At 45.2% G+C, this 19,998-nt stretch overlaps 1 protein-coding gene across 2 annotated transcripts; it reads right to left on the bottom strand.

The window, feature by feature from the left end:
* Positions 1-715: 715 nt before the first annotated feature.
* CCN3 (cellular communication network factor 3) lies at positions 716-18,278 on the bottom strand. 2 transcript variants are annotated; one of them, XM_033929329.1, is made up of 5 exons: positions 18,049-18,278; positions 17,195-17,417; positions 16,425-16,688; positions 7,275-7,492; positions 716-1,884 (listed from the first exon to the last, which is right to left on the bottom strand). In XM_033929329.1, the coding sequence occupies exons 1-5, from the start codon at positions 18,091-18,093 to the stop codon at positions 1,600-1,602; spliced, it is 1,035 nt and encodes a 344-aa protein (XP_033785220.1). In that variant the 5' UTR covers positions 18,094-18,278; the 3' UTR covers positions 716-1,599. The 2 variants fall into 2 exon arrangements, with proteins under 2 accessions (XP_033785220.1, XP_033785221.1); XM_033929330.1 differs by having other exon boundaries at positions 16,437-16,688; positions 18,049-18,273.
* Between the last annotated feature and the right edge of the window lie 1,720 nt (positions 18,279-19,998).

A 19,998-nucleotide genomic window follows, 5' to 3' on the forward strand; every position in this document is an offset into this window, starting at 1 on the left:
GCAATACCGCTACTACGGCTTTTAAAAGGGGCTCATATTTTGGTGGCCTCTTAATAGGTACAAGATTTCACACGGAAGACTGCCCATATCAGAAACTATCGGCTCCTTTTATCAAGGCTCCTTGTGACCCTGGGCAAGTCACTTAATCCTCCATAGCCCCAGGTATGTTAGATAGATTGTGAGCCCACTGGGACAGATAGGGAAAATGCTTGAGTACCTGATTGTAAAACCGCTTAGAAAACCTTGATAGGCGGTATATAAAATCCTAATAAACTTAAACTTAAGGCGCACTAGCGGGGTTAATGCGTCTGATATTTCATCATGCGTTAACCCCTGCGGCAAGCCAAAAAACTAACACCTCGTCAATGGAGGCGTTAGCGACAGGCGGTTTAACGCGTGGTATTCCGCGCGTTAAACCCCTACCACAGCTTGATAAAAGGACCCCTATGGCCCTCTTTTACTAAGGTGCGCTAAGTGTTTTAGCATGTGTTTAGCGTGCTACATCTACGCTGTGCTAACATGCACGTTTAGCGCATGTTTAGTGCACGCTAAAAAGCATAGCACACCTTAGTAAAAGAGGGGGTATGGATCTGATATTCTAAAAAGCTGAGCTCTTAAATTTATGTTCCCAAGTTTGTCCTCTATTTTTAGCCAAATTATGAGCTTAACTTTTCAACTGAAAATTCATCTTAATTTAGGAGCTTAAAATGTAATGTTTACAAAATGTAAGCCTTCCATTCATTTGCCTAGATTTATGAACCTAGTGCTGAGCTCCTAAGACTGTTCGACTGAATCCATCCCTGTTGCCAGCCACTTTTCTATGCTCCAAAATGGAGACATTTAGTGAAATTTTAAGTAAAAATTTAGGCACCGCAGTGCTAGTAAATTTTCAAAGAAGCCAAGTAATGAGCATAATTGTTTTAAGTTAAGCGTATAAAACCTTTGGATATTGGGCCCCTAGCCCCGCCCCCAGGCCTGCCCATTTCTGCCCTAGCCCCGCCTTGTAATGCCCTAATCCCGCCCCCCAGTCCCACCCTGCCTGCCGGGGAAATCTGGACGTCTAGTAACCCTACCTAATGAGGACCTGAGTCTCTTGTACTAGGAACTTCACTAAAATAATGCTTCCTTTAATGAACTTGCACTCTAACTTATGCACACAAGAAAAGTCACAATTATGTAGATTCTGTAAAGGTGAGAAATGTGGACGCATTTATAAAGTACAGTGCTCTCGCTCTCTCCAACTCAAATAGAATACTTCGGGTAAAATATGCACTATCTATTGTACGTGTTCCATTTAGTGCTAAGAAAATAATGGAGAGATTCTAGAAATTAATGTTTTATAGTGGCCGGACAAATGCTATAATGCATTCGGTCCTCTGCCAAGCTGAGACCGAGTTCAATGACCATAAAAATATGACATTCTTCCTAATAAACTGTGCAAAGCACGCACAAGACATAGCTTTACATTCAAAACCTCACTGGGTTATGATGGGTTAGGCTGTCTAGAAAAAAAACACCAGCTGCAGTCTGTACACGATGGTTTAAATTCCTAGTGTCTAACAGTGTCAAAGGTCGCCCGAGACGCGACAGCTTAAACTTTTAACCGGCTAACATTGCACTGATCATCGGAAAGAAGGCATTATCCCGGGGACAGTTCCTGTGGCAGACGCACGTCTTGATCAGCATCATGGGCCTCTTGAAGGTTTGGCCTCCAGGGCACTGGAACGCCATCTGAACTGTTCTGGTGCCGTGCGGCGTGCAGCATCGCCCGTCGGTGCAGAAGCCGCAGAACCTGGGCTTGTACCTCTTCTCGCTGGTGCAATTATCGAGCTCAAAATGAACCGACTTGAGTGACTTCTTTATCCTGAGGCATCTTTTTCCTCTCTGAGACAAAAAAAAAAAAAAAAAAAGGCAAAATAAATCTTCTGCTATCTATAGATTTTGATATTAAAAGTTCATGCTGTCAAACAGATCATTGTTTTGGCGAGTGCAGCAACTATTTTGAGGGAATTAGAGGTTGAAGTGTTCTTTTAGTACATTGTTTATATGTAAAGGAATGCTGCGGGCTGGTGTTAATGAAAAGCTTCTAAAACCGTGCATTGCTATGTAGCATCTAGCAGAAACATTTTTTGCCTATTTTTACATCTCGTCCATGAACTTGTTTTAATTTCTTAACAGATGAAATGCCAGGGACAAGTCCTAAAATAATTATTCATTTGTCCTTTATCTGCTGTCATGTTTCTCTGTTTGTAGAGGGGAGAAATGCAAAGGTGGCCATTACGTTAGAGCCTATGAAAGCTAGTATTTTCTCATGTGCGGGACCTGCAGAGTGGAATAGGCTTCCAGTATATATTAGGCAACAAAAAGATCTGCATAAGTTCAAGCAGTTGTTAAATAGGCTTTACATACTTAGATTGCAAAACGATGCTGTGGGGTGGTACGTCACGAAGCCACAGAGATGGACCAAGCCACAGAGATGGACCAAGGTACCACAAAGATCAGGCGATGCTAAAGACAAAAATGTGGAACCAGTTCCTGGACTGCCAAAAGTATAAAATTATGAAGTTTATTAATTCAAAAAGTATACAAAAATATCACAATTAAAATAACAAAACAAAATGATACAGTATAGATGTACCGCATGAATAATGGCCAGACCCTACACAGGCCTTGTTTCGGCTTCATAAGCCTTCCTCAGGGGTACTTCAAATGCAGCAACAGGCAATCAAAGCAAAAGGGAGTCTTTTTGGTGAGTGCTTTGATTGCCTGTCGCTGCATTTGAAGTACCCCTGAGGAAGATTTATGAAGCCGAAACACGGCCCGTGAAGGGTCTGGCCACTATTCATACAGTACATCTATATTGTATAAATTTGTTTTTTAAAATTGTGATAATTTTGTATACTTTTTGAATTAATAAACTTCCTTAATTTTATACTCTTGGAAGTCCAGGAACTGGTTCCACATTTTTGTCTTTAGCATTTACATACTTAGAAACATAGAAATATGACGGCAGATAAAGGTCAAATGGCCCAGCTTGTCTGCCCATCCACAGTAACCATTATCTCTTTCTCTCTCTGATAGATCCCACGTACCTATCCCAGGCCCTCTTGAATTCAGACACAGTCTCTGTCTCCACCACCTCTTCCGGGAGACTTGTGAACATAAAGGGCCGGATTCTGAATAGGATGCCCAGTCTCAGCAGCTGACTTAGCGGCTTTTGAGAATCGCACCTGGGAGTCTCCGCCTAACCACCTCGATTCTCTAACTGGTGTCCATGCCACAGGCACCAGGTAGGGAATCATGCTGTCACTAAGCAGATCGCAGCAAGGGAATTTCCCTGCCACAATCAGCTCAGCAAGTGGGCCAGGTGGATTCCTTGTTTAGAAAGGGGATTTTTACCCTTTGGAAGCTGCAATCTATTAGGGCATATTCTGATGTATCGTCATTTAGTATTTTAGTACAATCTCTCATGATCAGTCAGCTTGATTACTGTAATATTGCCAATTTAGGAATATCTCAGAGAAATATGCAGCGACTACGGATGGTTCAGAATCCGGCAGTTAGGTTAATTTTTGGGCTAAAGAAATACGCATTGGCTTCCGATGGAAGCCCGTGTGAAGTTTAAATTTGGCTGCTTTTGTTTTAAGGTTCTATTTGATGTTATTTCCAAATATCTAGTTGACCTCATTTTCTTTGTGACTAATGAACACAGGGGAAGTTCACATTTGAATTTTGTCTTTCCGCATGTTAAATTTTGTCTTTCCGCATGTAAACTTAAAAAATACCATCAACACCTTTTGTCATATCAGGCGGCTTTATGGGGTAAGGATTTGGAACATCTGATAATGTCCTCTAATTCCTATGAAGAATTTAGGAGAAATTTAAAAACATATTTGTTCTCCAAATACTTGGGTAATTAATTTGCATACACATGGATATTAAAATTTCAGTAGCTTATTTTGTTTAGTTGTAATTATCTGGCCATTTAATCTTGATTCTATTCAATTACAGTAGTACCTTGGAATACAAGCATAATCCGTTCCAGGAGCATGCTCGTAATCCAAAATGCTCGTTTATCAAAGCATGTTTCCCCATAGGAAATAATGGAAACTCGCTTTGATGCGTTCCCCCTCCCCGAGAACTGGCATTGCTCCCCTCAAAGGCCCCCCCTGCGATCAGGCACCCCCCCTGCCTCGAACCGGCACCCCCCCGCCACGATCCGACCCCCTCCGATATGATTGGGCACCCCCCCGCCACGATCCGACATCCCCCCCGCCACAATTGGGCACCCCCCCGCCACGATCCGACCCCCCCGCCACGATTGGGGACCCCCCCGCCACGATCCGACCCCCCCCGCCGCTTCTTACCCTCATCTGGGCACTCTAGAAGATCAGACTCCTCGTCTGCTGGGCCTTGAGCATCTGAGCATGCTCAAGGCCTGCGAGTTCACGTTCACGTTCAGAACGTGAACTCGCAGGCCTTGAGCATGCTCAGATGCTCAAGGCCCAGCAGACGAGGGCCGATCTTCAAGAGTGCCCAGATGAGGGTAAGAAGCGGCGGGGGGGTCGGATCGTGTCGGGGGGAGTCCCCAATCGTGGCAGGGGGGGTCGTATCGTGGCGGGGGGGTGCCCAATCATGGCGGGGGGGTCGTATCATGGCGGGGGGGGGTGCCGGTTCGAGGCAGGGAGGGTGCCGGATCGCAGGGGGGTGCTCGTAAATCGAGCCATGCTCGGTTTCCGAGGCACCGATTTTGCAAATGTTTTGCTCGTCTTGCAAAACACTCGCAAACCGGTGCACTCGTAAACCGAGGTACCACTGTATATATCTTTTTAGTAAACTTCATGGTCCTACATAAGAAGTGCCATCTCCGGAACAGACCCTAGGTCCATCAAGTCCGGCGATCCACACATGCGCACGCCCCGCCAGGTGTACCATGGCATAGTTTTAGTCCCCATATCACTCTAAGCTTCTCATAAGAGATGTGCATCTAGCTTACCCTTACCTATGTCACCTTATGCCACTCATAAGGAGATGTACATCTAACTTACCCTTAAACCCTAGAACGGTGGTATATAAGCTGATTATGTTATGAAACTCCACAGCTGCAAAGTTGGCTGGCAAGAGAGAGATGCCCAGTCCCTCCTGCTGGAAACCCCCATCACCCCCCCCCAAATGTCTGTGGCAGGAGAAGTGCTCAATTCCTCCTGCCGCCATCCCCCAAAGATCAGTGGCAGGAGGGATGCGCAGTCCCTACTGCCATAACCCACACCACCCCAAAGATCAACAGCAGGAGGGATGCCCAACCTATCCTGCTGGACCCCCCCCCCCCCCCCACCGAAGGTGGCATAAGGGATCTGGCCAATAAGAATCTTAGGCCACTCCCAGTGTATCCCAGAATGCACTGGGAGGGAGGCCTAAAATTCCGGTTGACCCAGGCACCTAAGGCCCCTCGGCCAATCAGGGCCTCAGGCTCCTCCCCGGTGCATCTCAGCTCCTGCACAGAATTCACATACATTAAGTATTCAGTCAGGCTGAATTGTTTATCAAGGAGGTATGCTACTTGAATGGGAAAAAGAAGCCATACATACTAATTCCATCTACCATTCCAGTAAGTGTCACGCCGTCCTTATCAATTGCGAACATTTGTTTCAAACAGTTTCTAAATTATGAACAGAAATATGCTGGAAAAAGATGTAATTAAGACCAATAGACAATATTTTTAGAACAAGATTGCAACCTATAAAAGCCTCCTCTCTGGACCCTTGTTTACCCCACTCTCTCTGGACTCTGGCTTATTTCTCTTCCCTTACACAGCACTCCCACATTTCACCTATACAGAGACACAAAGGAAAACCTGTCTTTTCTCTCCATTCACAAAAACACAGAGGCAGCTCTATAACAAATAATCTTTATGTACATTAGTAAAAGGCATATGTTTGGTGCATTTTTCTTCTAGGCATTGGATGTCTGTGGTGTTAAGCTCATTTCTACACAATATATTTGTTTACAATCACTCTTGGCTGTCATTTCACTTCTTGCTGAACCTTTTTGAGAGTACTGTACCCAGAGATCTTTACAGACAGAAGCTCTGAGCCCAAACACATGCATTTGTAAAATACAGATAAGACATTTTGTAGTTTTGAAAATGAGCAAGGTAATCACCCTGCCGCGATCAGTTCAGCAGCCGTGGCAGGAAACTCCCCAGCTGCGAAGTCGGCCGGCAAAAGAGATGCCCAGTCCCTTCTGCCAGAACCCCCGAAGTCCTCCCCAAATGTCCACGGCAGGAGGAGTGCCCAATTCCTTCTCCTCCTCCTCCTCCAAAGATCACCGGCAGGAGGGATGTTCAGTCCCTACTGCCAGAACCCCTCCCCCGAAGATCAACGACAGGATGGATGCCCAGCCCCTCCTGCTGGACCCCCCCCCCAGAAGGTGGCCTAAGGGATCTAGCCAATCAGCATCTTAGGTACTCCCAGTTCATCCCAGAATGCACTGGGAGGGAGGCCTAAGATTCTGGTGCACTGGGAAGGCCCATCATTCTGTGGAAGTGGGCCTGCCTGCCAGAGGAAGTAAGCATCCCTCCGGCCAGCCTATAAGAAAAAGGTACAGGGGGGATCTAGGTGGGCTTAGGGGGGTATCGGGGTTGGGGCAAATTTTTTTTTTTGGGGGGTATTCTGGCAGGGCAGACTGGGCATCCCTCCTGCCGTTGATCTTTGGGAGGGGAGTCCCACAGGAGGGATTGGGCATTCCTCCTGCCGTGGACATTCAGTGAGGAGGAGGGGCTTAGGGGGTTCCAGCAGAAGGGACTGCGCATCCCTCCTGCCAGCCGACTTCACAGGGGGGATGGGTTCCCTGCTGCAACCGCTAAACTGATTGCTCCAGGGAGATTCCCTTACTGTGATCAGTTCAGTGCCCGCGTCTATTTGAAATGTAGGCCAGCATTTTGCTGTGCTATATTTCAGGCGCCTATCGCAGGCCTAGGGAAACACCAAGGGCCGCCTAAGCTTGCCTATGGCCTCTTCCAGGTGAGTTCACTCCCACACCTAGCCTTGGGCAAGCTTAGGCGGCCCTATGCATGCCCCTAGGCTCGTGAGAACGCCTACAATGTAGGTTGCGCCCTGATTATCTGGTTAGACAGCAGTAGGACTCCTATCGCCGCCTACAATCGGGACGCCGTTTATAGAATTTGCCCCAAAGTGTTTTTGTTTTACTTTTACCATTCTGAATGGTGTTACAATGCCTTATAAAATTAGCTTCCGCTAGCTCCTGTAGTATACCTTTTGAGGGTTATGGCTTTCATCCTCTCTCAGACAAGGCCGCACCATGCAAAGACGAGATTGCTTTACCATCTCACACTGGCTATTCCGGTTGTTGACCCGGGTAGATAAGCCCATGCCACAGGTCTTAGAGCAAGCACTCCATTCAGTTGTCTGTTCAATGCAGTTGAAACTTGAGTCTGAGTCATCAGTTCCATGTTTGGCTTCTTGTCTGAACGCTGGACATAAGATAAAAAAATTATCTCATTTCTAATTCTTGTACATTTGATCTCTCACATTCCTCTACTTCCCTTAAAAATCAAGAGTTTCTAATATGTTTACCTTTTTGCTAAGGCACATTTTCTTTTGTTTTTAAAATGTATCTACAATAGATTTTATGCCAGACAGATTTGAATTATCCTCTCAGAACAGGCTGGAAAGCTTACTTCAGATTCCTCTTGTTACAGCTTCTGTTCCCACATTGAACTGTCCCTTCCCCCAACAACCTTCCATCTTGCCACCTCTTCCCCCTGAACTTCTCCCAACCTATTCCTTGCTCAAGCTTTTTTCCTTTTCACAGTCATCTCTTTTGCCGTATTCCAGTTTGTCCTGCTCTCTGTTCTCTCTCTCTTTGCCTCCTTTTCCTTCCCTTTCACTGCATTTCACCCTTGCCTATCTTTGACCCCTCAGCCTGGAACCTCTCTGATATCCCTTCTTCCCTCATCCCTCTCCCTTTTCCTACTGCTCGTCTTGTTTGACAGGGTTGATGGTAGAGTCAGAGAGGGCCATGCTATTGGCCACTGCAAGTGAGCTGATGAATGTGGGTCAGAAGAGATGAAAAATCTATGGGTTACTGCATCTTTTAAATATTATTCACAGCATATGAGAAATGTGGAGATAAACAAAAATTATGCACAGGAGTAAGTCTAGGTAGATCAGAGCCAGATATACCCCAAGTGAGTTCAAGTATCTTTCCATAGCATCAGAAAAAAAAAATTCAGCCATCGAGGCAGCTCAGGAATTCTGCAGAGTTTAACCTACATATGGAGAAACAATTTAGTTTCCTGAAGGGGTCAAAAGCAGAAACGGAATGCTGGAAAGAGTTATGTAAAAGGGATTGATGTCCGTATATCTTTCTATCTGTCCACAGGCATAATAACACTCCTAAAAATAAAAAAAAAAACAGAAGGAAAAGCAACTGTAAATATCTCAGACGAGTTAGAAACACACAACACAAATTTTGAGCCAGTGGTGGGCTTTAATTGCCCTGCCCACTGCCAGCACTGAATCTGCCATCTTAGAAAAATCCAGTGACCGGCATTGAATATCAGGTTTCATTCAGTACTAACTGGCCATTGGCTAGCTCATAAAGATAGGGCAGTCTTATTTATGTGCTAACCTTGCCCAATCCTAAGTGTGATCTACCCCCTCCACACCGAGATAGTTGGATCTCAGTTATGTGCTAACTGTGAGTATTTAGCAGGGATAACCGGTTATCTCCCGCTAAATATTAATGGAAAGCTAATTATGTGTGTGATTCAGTTAGTGGCCATTGCATATCGGGCCCATGTGATATAGAATTGCTAACTGGTTCCAGATTTCCCCAAAAGTATAAATCTAGTCATGGCTTTACCCCATTTTATCTGGAGACATGTCGTTCTTTCACAATTGAATTCCCTACAAAATGCAAGACTGTACATCTGATCATGCAATCGGGTCAACTTATCCTGGCAAATCTGGAGCCAGTTGCAGGCCTAATTGGATGCAGTGGAGCAGTTATGGAGGGGGGATGTCATATTTACCCAGTTGTGGGATTACTTAAATCTCCTATTATTACCCTGTTCCAGTTTAATTGACCTCTTTAATTTCGTTAGCCTTCTTCATTCTGTTTCCTGACTTCATCTTGTTCAGAGTCAGCGGTGCAGTGAGGGAAGAAAGCACCCAGTATTGCCGTGCCGTTCGTCCCCTCCGTACCTCTTCAAAATCTTCAGTGACAATGAGCATCTCCTAGCTCTTCCTCTGATGTCATTTCCTGGTCCCTTGATCAGGAAGTGACACCAGAAGGAGAGCAAAGGCCGGCATGAGCAGCAGCTAGGAGATACTGCTGAAGATTTTGAAGAGGTGGGCGGGCAGAAAGGAGAAGAGGTGCTGGTGCCCCTGCCAAAATGGTGCTCATGGCAGTCCGCCCCGGGCACCGTCCTCCTCTCCGCCCCCCCTTCCCATTCCTCCCCCTGCCGTGTGCATGCCCCTTCCCCGTACCTTTTTAACGTCGGCGCTCTCTCTAACATCACTTCTGGGACCCACACCTACCTACACAGGCAGCAAGTTGGTGACTGCTTGCACCAAAGTTAAAAGGGGGCGCAGGGGGCGGGGAAGAGTGTGAGGGAAGGGTTCTACCGCCCCGGGTGCCACTCACCCTCACTACGCCACTGATCAGATACATATATTTTCAGAGATCCAGACCTCCCAAAATAATCCCCCTCTGCTTTACTGTATCTGGGGAAACTGTGAGCTATGAAATGCTGACCACAGCTCCATTTCAAAAGCATCCCAGCGAGACAAGGAAAATTATATGAAGCAGGTAGTAAAGCAGGGGTCTCAAAGTCCCTCCTCGAGGGCCGCCATCCAATCGGGTTTTCAGGATTTCCCCAATGAATCTGCATGAGATCTATGTGCCTGCACTGCTTTCAATGCATATTCATTGGGGAAATCCTGAAAACCCGACTGGATTGCGGCCCTCAAGGAGGGACTTTGAGATCCCTGTAGTAAAGGTTGGTGCTCAAAGGCTACTTCAAATTTACCTATACCCAACCTCCAAAGACACATACACATACCACACTAGCCCTATTCATCCTATTTACACCCCAAACCACCGCCCCATCCCAGATACATATCCATATTCTCAATCTCTCTCTCATACATACTCCTATACCCACATAGCCTCACATACATACATCCTACTTCCCACACTCTTCCCAACTCACCTTCTATCCATTCCTATACTGACACACTAGGGTTGCCCAGAAAAATCTAAAGTTGGAGAAATTTTACTAAATTGAAGTTTTTTCCGTGAATTTGTATGTGCTTGATCACAAAATAATTTTTGTACAAATTTTTAGGCCCATCCTGGGGTTGCTCAAAGCCAATGAACTTGTAAGCCCCACCAAAATCCGTTTTTATCTTTAGTATCGGCTGATAATTTTGCAATAAACAGGTGACAATGCTATCATTATGCTATGGATGAAAATTAAATGTGTAAATATAAGTAACTCTGACAGACATGTAAAAGAATTTCTGGGTTCTAGTGTCATACAGAAATCAAACAGAGATTCACAGAACTAGATGTATGACTGTCACATGGCTGATTGGGCTTGACCGGGCTGATCTGCTGCCTGAGCTCCCCCACCTTTACTCAAATATCAGTTAGGTCTAGTTCTAGGTATGCTCTGAGTGGTGACGGGACAAAAGTGCGCCGACATTACAGAGCAGACAATTGAGTACAAGACTCCAGCGCGCCGGCCTAAAAGTTTATTTTAAAGAGCTCCTAAGGGGGGGGTGTGTGTGTGTGGGAGGGACTCCGCCACACTTTACTTAATAGTGTTCGCGCTACTGTTCACTCTGCCGTTGGGGGGGTGGTTAAGTTTCCTCTGTAATGGGGTGGTTCCAACCCCCCCAACGGCAGTGCGGACACTATTAAGTAAACTGGGGTGGGGTCCTCCCTCACACACCCCCTCGGAGCTCTTTAAAATAAATATTTACGGCGGCGCACTGGAGTCTTGTGCTCAGCCGTCTGCTCTGTAATGTCGGCGCCCCTTTGTCCCGCGCGTTTATGACTGTGAACCGTTCTGAGCTAGTGCCAGCACGTATAATAAACCCAATATTGGATGTGTAAATTTACTCTTATTCAAAAGCAGTGTTTGAGTTTTACTGTGGTATATTTTTAAGTTTCTAAATACACTAGCACAGGGGTCTCAAAGTCCCTCCTCGAGGGCCACAATCCAGTTAGGTTTTCAGGATTTCCCCAATGAATAGGCATGAGATCTATGTGCATGCACTGCTTTCATTGGGGAAATCCTGAAAACCCAACTGGATTGCGGCCCTCAAGGAGGGACTTTGAGATCCCTGCACTAGCATGTTTTCATTAGTAAGTCAGCATGTGAACTAGAAGTGGAAAAACCTATGAAGCTAAAGATGATGTTCCTGGTTTACCAAGTTCATCATCTGAGAAATTGTCGAGGCCGGTTACCAGAGCAGTGAGTGAATTTTGGCTCCTTGGATACTCATCATCTTTGATTGCAGGGTCTAAGTTGCCAACCTGCAGACAAGTCATGAAGTATATTTTGTATCTCTGCCATGATCAGGAAAATATCAAAAAGAGCATTTCAAATGAATAAATCGCCTACAGCAGTGGTTCTCAAACCTGTCCTGGGGAACCCTCCCCCCAACCAATCAGGTTTCCAAGATATCCCTAATGAATATGCATGAGGCAGATTTACATGCCTGTCACCTCTATTATATGCAAATCTGCCTCATGAATATTCATTACACTATTCTTGAAGCTATTCTCTGAAACACTTCAATTAATACTTTAATCAACAGACTGTAATTATAATTTTTCTTTTGTACTTATTTATCATATTTTGCTTTTGATTAATACTTCATAATAATTCTAATCTCCATAAATTATCATAAAGAACTTCCCTGTGAACCTACTCCCATCACTCATACCATCATGAATGGTTAGTATAAATGGTATGAGTGATAGGAGGAGGCTCACGGGGGAGTTATTTATGATAATTTATGGAGATTAGAATTATTATGAAGTATTAACAAAAGCAAAATTTGATAATAAATAAGTAAAAAAGAAAAATTATAATTACAGTATTGATTAAAGTATTAATTGAAGTGTTTCAGAGAATAGCTTCAACAAGAATAGTGTAATGAATATGCATGAGGCAGATTTGCATATAATAGAGATGACAGGCATGCAAATCTGCCTCATGCATATTCATTAGGGACTGTCTGGAGGGGGAGGGGTCCACTAGAAATAAATACTGAAGGATTAGGGCCCTAATATATCCCTTATTAACTCAAAACAAGCCCCACACGGACAAATGATACACACACCAAGCAACACTACAAGGCCTTACTTACAACTAACAACATTCACACTCCCCAAAGAGAAAGGGAAAAAGGAAAAAGAAAAGAAGTGGAGAAAAAGGCCTCAGTTCAGCTTCATCTGGCCAAAAAAACTCCACTCCTACAAAAGCTGTTTATGTGTAAACGCTGAAAAATAGTCCAAGAAAAACAGGGCAACTAAAGTAGCCTGCCAGGTGGTATCAAACAGGAAGCCTAATACAGATGAAAGTCAGTGGGTGAATGTAACAAAAGGTAGTGTTGTTCCTTAGATCTTATGTTATTATTGATCCAGAACGAGAGGGCACTCTTTAAAGTTGAAAGGGGATAGATTCCATACAAACGTAAGGAAGTTCTTCTTCACCCAGAGAGTGGTGGAAAACTGGAACGCTCTCCCGGAGGCTGTTGTAGAGGAAATCACCCTCCAGGGATTCAAGACTAAGTTAGACAAGTTCCTACTGAACAAGGACATACGCTGGTAAGGCTAATCTCAGTTAGGGCGCTGGTCTTTGACCAAAAGGGCTGCCGTGTGAGCAGACTGCTGGGCATGATGGACCACTGGTCTGACCCAGCAGCAGCAACTCTTATGTTCTCTCTCTTTCCCTACTCCCTTTGCAGCAAAGGAGGGAATGAGAGAAAGAGAAATAGTGGACGGTGATAGAGAGGGAGAAATGTTGCACATGGGGGTGGAGGAGAGAGGAAGAAATGCTGTGCAGGAGTGGGGAGGGGAAAAAGAGGGCGAATGATCCAGGACAGAAGGGAATGAGGATGCTATACGAGAGGGAGGGAAGAGAGAAATGTTAGATCATGGTAGGAGGAACCAATGGACAGCAACAGCTTGAAGAAGAATTTGCAAAAGACAGGAAAGCAGGAAACAACTTGATGGAAAAATAAATCTCCAGACATCAAAGGCAAGAAAAAGGAATGTATTGACTGAAATATGTTAGCTTTGGGAAATGTATATAGCAGATTGAACAGATATTGTGTTCAACAGAAAAGGAAAAGCATTTCTGGTTTTATTTCTCCAGTGTTGAAGTACTTGCTGACCCTTGCTGTGGCTGGTGGGAATTCCCAAGCACGGCTAGCTGAGGACCTCCAAAGGCGGCTAGAACATTCCTCCACCAAGCATATCAGTCACTGGCAGCATCCCTGAGGTGCCGGCATCTGTGGCTTAGCTTGGCAAAAAGAACTCCAGACCACCTTCAGAGGAAGTCCTCAGCTGACATAGCTTGAGGGTCCTCATCAGCTGGAGTATTTATATTTGATATTTACATTAGAGGTTCTGGCAGAAACCCAATTACAAAGTATATATTTTTTTCCAATTAAGATTTTAAAATTAATAAAGTATCTATAATTTTTCTTTTGTACTTATTTATTATCATATTTTGCTTTTGATTAATACTTCATAATAATTCTAATTTCTATTAATTATCATAAAGAACTTCCCTGTGAACCTCCTCCTATCACTCATACCATCATGAATGGTTAGTATGAATGGTTACATTAGATGGAAGGACTCCAGTGGCAGAGGGAAAGCCCAAACGGGTCTCTAAAAGGGGGCCGACGAATCGGTAAGTTCGATTTTTTCCCCCAAAACAAATCGATTCAAATCAATTCACCTGAAGTGAATCGGTGAATCAATTTGAATCGTGAATCGGGCAGCACTACCTTGCCAGAGTTCCCTGTAAGGTACAGCTTTGCCCAACCACACTCTGTTCTTAATGTGGCCATGCGTCATTCCTGAATCTGCTACAGAAGAAGTGTAGGAGTCTAGGCCACTGGAAATGCTGCTCAGTGAAATCAAATGAAGCTACAACTGCGTTCTTAAGTATGAGTCGTACTTAAGTTAGGCATCTGTATCTCGTTGACTGCCTGAACCTACATTCCCTTTAACACTCGTTACCCATCCATTCAACCCCCTATCCATTAAAAAAAATACATACCACACACATCCACTCCCAGATAAATGATCCAAACTACACAAAGTCCTATACCCCATACTTTGACATTGCTATTAGTGTATTGTAGTATTATTTTATGTTTATTTTATATTAGTATTAGTATTTTATATTAGTATTATTTTATATTAGTGTATTGTAGTATTGTTTTATGTTTTCTGTAATTGTGTGTCTGCAAAATCTAGATATGTAAAATAAATATATAACCACCCACAAATACCTCTTATACACACTCTTTCACATCCCCAAACATACATCTCCACTGGTCACACCTCCCCCCTCCTGCACAGACCACTACCCACCCATGTCCACAGCCAACTCACCTGTATGCAGTGGCGTAGTAAGGGGGGCAGTCTGCCCCAAGTGCCATCTTGGGGGGGGCACCGGCTCCCATCTTTCTTTCTACCCCATGATTCTTCCCTGCCCCCCCACACCACGCATGTGCACTCCTTCCCTTCCCTCATACCTCTTTAATGTTCAGAGTGTGAGCAGCAACCTTACTCTGCTGCTCGCGCCAGCGTTGACTCTTCCTCTGACATCACTTCCTGGACCCGCACCTAGGAAGTGACGTCAGACAAAGAGCCGACGCTGGTGCGAGCAGCAGGGTGAGGTTGCGCTCGTGCCTGTACACCCAAATCGACACATACTTTCCATTACCCCAGCAAACAACCCTAGCACACCCCGCCTTATAAACACACCTTCTACAAATCTATGCGTTCCGATGCAAATCAATGTCAAAAAGCATTCCGAAATCATGCTTCCGCATTCAGAATACAGCGGTCAACATTCAGAATACAGCGTCCGACTTATTTTCAAATTTTAAAAAGTATCATCATGTAACTCCTTCTTTTCGCCAACTCCACTGGTTGCCAGTGGAGGCTCAGGTTAAATTTAAGTTTGACTGTCTCTGCTATAAGATTCTGACTGGACTGGTATCTAAATATCTCTTAGATTCATTTACATTTACCAATAACAAAAACCCTAGATGCTCACATGCATTATTTACCTTCCCATCAGTTAAAGGGTGTAAATCTAAAAGATACCATCATCGCCTTTTTGTCACACCATCCAGCATCTTGGGATATGGATTTAGTCCCTTTAATTGTGACATCCTGCTCTTACCTGTTCTCTAGATAACTTTTTATTCATTTGGGGGTTTTTTTGTAAACCACTTAGAACTCAACAGTAATAGCGGTATAGAAGTAAATTTTGGAAGAGGAAAAGACAACTTAGAATAAAGACAGGACTTCCAGTCAAGCAGTATCAACAAAACAACACTTGAGTGGGACTACAAAACGCTGCTCCTCGGCGACCAGACTCTGCTGGAAGATCAAGGCCTCACTTTACCTCAGCGGCGCTTCATCTACTTGACTTTGTTGACGGTTAAACGAACGATCTTACAATATTGGACTCAGGAAGGGTCTATTCCCTTGGACAGTTGGATCACTCAGATGATTGAGCTGGCACGTTTCGAACTCTGCTATCATAAACGCTCCACCAACCCTGAGATGTTGGCCTACTTGGCCCTCTGGAAGGTGTTTCTGCAGCTATCTCTGGTCTCCCGGCTTGGGGGGGGGGGGGTGGATAGGGAAGGGGGAGTGTGAGTGGGGTATGTCTGATTGTTTGACTGATTTGTGTTGCCTGGTTTTCGTGCTGTCCCTTGCATAGGGGATTCTTGGGGATGGGCGTACCATATTGAAAAATTTATGGGGGGCCAATGAAGGAAGCGGCCTGTTTTTGCTCTTGGACAGTCCTGTGTCTTCCTGACATACTATGTATTCTTGTTGATGGCTATTGTGTTCTTGTACTGGATGCCTTTGTTTGCATATTTCCTATTTCATCATTGTACCCTGCTTGTTTCTCTTGTTGACTCTTTAATAAAAATGATATTAAATAAAAACTAACAAAAACTGCACATTTCCCTAACAACATTTTCCCGTGCTTTTTTTTTTTTTAAGCTAAACGAAGTGTTAATATTGCATAAATTTGGAAACAGAAGTGCCAAACTCAGGAGCAAAGTGGATGGTTTCATTATTTTCACTGCTTTTAAAAATACGGCAGACTAGCACGAGCGTACTGAATTTCTCACCGGCCTTGGCAGAGCCTCCTCCAGACTCTTGGACCTTTGAATCGCAGATCCACTTCTCGCAGCATTCTCCCAGCGCCTTAACCTTCCTGGGGAAAGGGCAGTCGGGACCAGGAAGCTGCAGCTCCACGTCGCAGCGGGGCACGCAGCCAATCTGCCCATCGGTGCAGGAGCAGTGGTACTTACAGGTGGGCTGGAAGGTTTCGCCACTGCGATAAATAACCCCATCGTAGACACAGGTGTCGCCCTTCAGAGCTAGAGAAGGACCAATGGGAAACAACATTTCTGTAAGGTTACGCTAGGACTAATAAAGTACAGTTCTGTTTATAGCTGTCACTTTTAAATTTATCTATAGCAAGCTGTTTATATTTATTAAAAGAACTCCATTAAATATAGAACAGACCTAACTAAATCAAGAAATACAATTTTATCTTGCTGGGTTTGCAACCCTGTCCATCCTTCACCCTAAATATAGAAAATCACATTTTTTTCCCCTGCACCTTACTGGTTTCAGCCAGTGGAGGCAGCCTACACAGAAGGGTTTGTTTATCCTTTCTGCATTGAGTCACGTGTTTCAAAGACTCGACCATCTCAGTCTTAACAGAAGGTAACTCCACTGCGTTACTTTTCTCCCAATGCGGAAAGAGCAGCCCCGTTAACAATCTTATTATACCCACAAATCTCGATGTAGTGTGAACGGACTTTCTCCTTTTCCGAAAACGCATTTGCGTCCCTGCCTTTTCAGCACCTCGGTGACTTACCCGCGCAGACGCCCTCTCCGGCCCTGGGATCGGCGCTGTGGTCGCAGTAGACGCCGCTGTTTTCCTGGCAGGGGTGTAGCTCCGAGCAGCTCTCCCCTGGCTGGCGGGCGCACACCGGGCAGCAGGCGCAGCCGTCCAGCACGGTAGGCACCCCGGGCGCGCAGCCGGGCACCTCCTCCGGGCACTTGCTGCATCGCACGGGGCAGGGCTGAGCCATCATCGCCTGTAGGGCAAGCGGCAGTCATTGAGCAAGGGCAGAGCGAGCGAGCGGGCGCCGATCGCGTTCTCAGCGCGGCTGCGCGGCCTGCCAGACTACGGATACGCGGGCTTCTTAGTTAGCAGATACGAAAAAGCGGATAAAAAGCACCCGCTCAGCTCTCCAGCTTATAAACAAATGAGCTGCGCGGGGTCTGGATAAAACCGGGATTTGCAGGATCTCCAGGATCCTCATAGACTTGTATTGAGATCATGAGAATCCTGCAAATCCTGGTTTTACCATGTTCCCAACATCTAAGCACGTCAAGGCGCTTTCTCCCGCTCTATGAGACTGCATCGAGCCCGGTTACGGCAGAACTCGGTTAAGCGGCATTAAACCCTTGAACTGCACTTGCCTTAGCTCCAGCTTATAAACAAATGAGCTACACGGGGTCTGGGTAAAACCAGGATTTGCAGGATCTCCAGGATCTTCATAGACTTGTATTGAGATCATGAGAATCCTGCAAATCCTGGTTTTTTTACCATGTTCCCAACATCTAAGCACGTCAAGGCGCTTTCTCCCGCTCTAGGAGACTGCGTCGAGTCCGGTTACGGCAGAACTCGGTTAACCGGCATTAAACCCCCTGAACTGCACTTGCCTTATTCAAAAGCAGCAGCACGCAGGTCAGGGACAGGCGCTGCATCCTCAAGCGATTCCTTATCTTCTCGAGCTCAGCTTTGCCCTGCAGACGCTGGTCAAGGCTTAGGGGAGTGGAGGAGAGGTTTATATAGGGTTCGGCTGCCAGCAACGGGTAGAGAGGGGGGCAACCCGAAAGCTGTCGTGGAAAAACGAAGCTGCCACATCCCTCTGCGCGCCACCGAACTGTTTCCAGGAACTTTATAAAGGGCTCCCACACCGGTGGGTCCCTCTTCCCAGCCATTTGTCTTAAGTCACTTGCGCTACAGGGGGGGGGGGGGAGGAAGGCCAGTTTTGTGACATTTTTCGGTGATCTAAGCTGCTTCTGGAGGAAAAATTCAGACCTGATGCTTAAGAGGAAGGATGGCATGAGATGGATTTGTATATTTTCAATAATAACGGTGCTAATAAGATCACAGAGATTAAAAAATCGGTTGGAAGTGACTTACTAATGAATTCTGCAGAGATATTTTTAACTTGCTAGCTTGAAAAAAAAAAAAAAAAAAGTTATTTATACAGTGGTTAAAACACATGCGAACGATTTTGCACTTTGTTTCCTTGTTGACCTACCTGGCAGTTGTGCCTTGCTTTTATCTGCTTCCCTTCTTGGTTGTATGTTCCCTTTGCAATTGCTAATAAAGATATTTTAAAAAAAAAACAACCAAAAACCAAACAACACATGTGAACTGTGAAAAATTGCAGGATGCCCTTAGGAAATTGAAAGACTGGGCATCCAAATGGCAGATGAAATTTAATATGGACAAATGCAAAATGACGCACATTGGGAAGAATAATTCCAATCTTACCCCCCCCCCCTTATTTATTTTTTTTTACAAAATCATAATGTGGTTTTTAGTGCCAACCGCGGCGGTAACAGCTCCGACACTCATTGAATTCCTATGAGCATCGGAGCTGTGACCGCTACGGCTGGCGCTAAAATCACACTACGGTTTGGTAAAAGGGAGGGGTGGGGGTGGGGGTTAAGTTACTTGATGCTAGGTTCCACTTTAAGAATCAGACCCAAGAAGATCTAAGGGTCCCTTTTGCAAAGCTGCGGTAGCGATTCCTGCTTGGCAAATGTGACGCAGCTTATTTAATTCCTGTAGGCTGGATCGCATTTGCTGCTCTGGGACTTGCTACCACAGCTTTGTAAAAGGGGCCCTAAGGGAAAGATTCTATGAAGCTGCCTACATTAGACCCCGCCAGGTGTCATTGTGGCGCCTATTAAGGTGTTAATACACTGCATAAATTTGGAAACAGAAACTCCAAACTCAGGAGCATAGTGGATGGAGTATTTTCACTGGCTAGCACATGCACACACAACCCGAATCATCCCCCCTCCCTTACCCCCTTATACAAAGCCATGAAAGTTTTTAGCGCGGGCCAATACGTTGAATGCTCTGCGCTGCTCCCAATGCTCATAGAACTCTATGACTTTCGGGAGCAGTGCACCAGCTGGTGCTAAAAACTGCTTTCATGGTTTTGTAAACAGGGGGGAGGGCATGTTAAGTAGCTTAAATGGGGTGTTAATTAACCATGCTATTGAAGTTAATTCATATTTTATTTTTAAAAATCAAACAAGGGCTAGATTCACTAAGCTCACCAATCGTGTCCTGACCAGTTTGGGAGCGTTTCCCGACCCCGACCCAATTCACTAACCTCCTGGCCGATCAACCTCCGACCTGATCTGATCCACCCATGCAAATGAGGGGAAATTGCATGCAAAGCAGGAAGGCAGCGATTCACTAAACAGAAGAAGGAACACCGATTGGGCTGACCACGTCCTTGCCGACTGTCCTGCCCTCTGCTGCCCCGAAATCCCAGCCCTGAAATAAAACATCTCCCTTGTGCAAAAAGTGCCTTGCTCTCTGCTGCCTTGCCTCTCTGCGAGCCCGTGGTTTTAACCCGCGGG

This window comes from Geotrypetes seraphini, chromosome 2, assembly GCF_902459505.1.
Source record: "Geotrypetes seraphini chromosome 2, aGeoSer1.1, whole genome shotgun sequence".
Taxonomy (NCBI): domain Eukaryota; kingdom Metazoa; phylum Chordata; class Amphibia; order Gymnophiona; family Dermophiidae; genus Geotrypetes; species Geotrypetes seraphini.

Coding starts and splice junctions, on each gene's coding strand:
- CCN3 (XM_033929329.1), bottom strand. CDS start 18,093: ATGCAGCGCCTGTCCCTGACCTGCGTGCTGCTGCTTTTGAATAAG. Junction 17,418..18,048: donor TGCTGCTGCTTTTGAATAAG/GCAAGTGCAGTT, acceptor CTTGCCCTACAG/GCGATGATGGCTCAGCCCTG. Junction 1,885..7,274: donor AAAGCCATAACCCTCAAAAG/GTATACTACAGG, acceptor TTTTTGTCTCAG/AGAGGAAAAAGATGCCTCAG.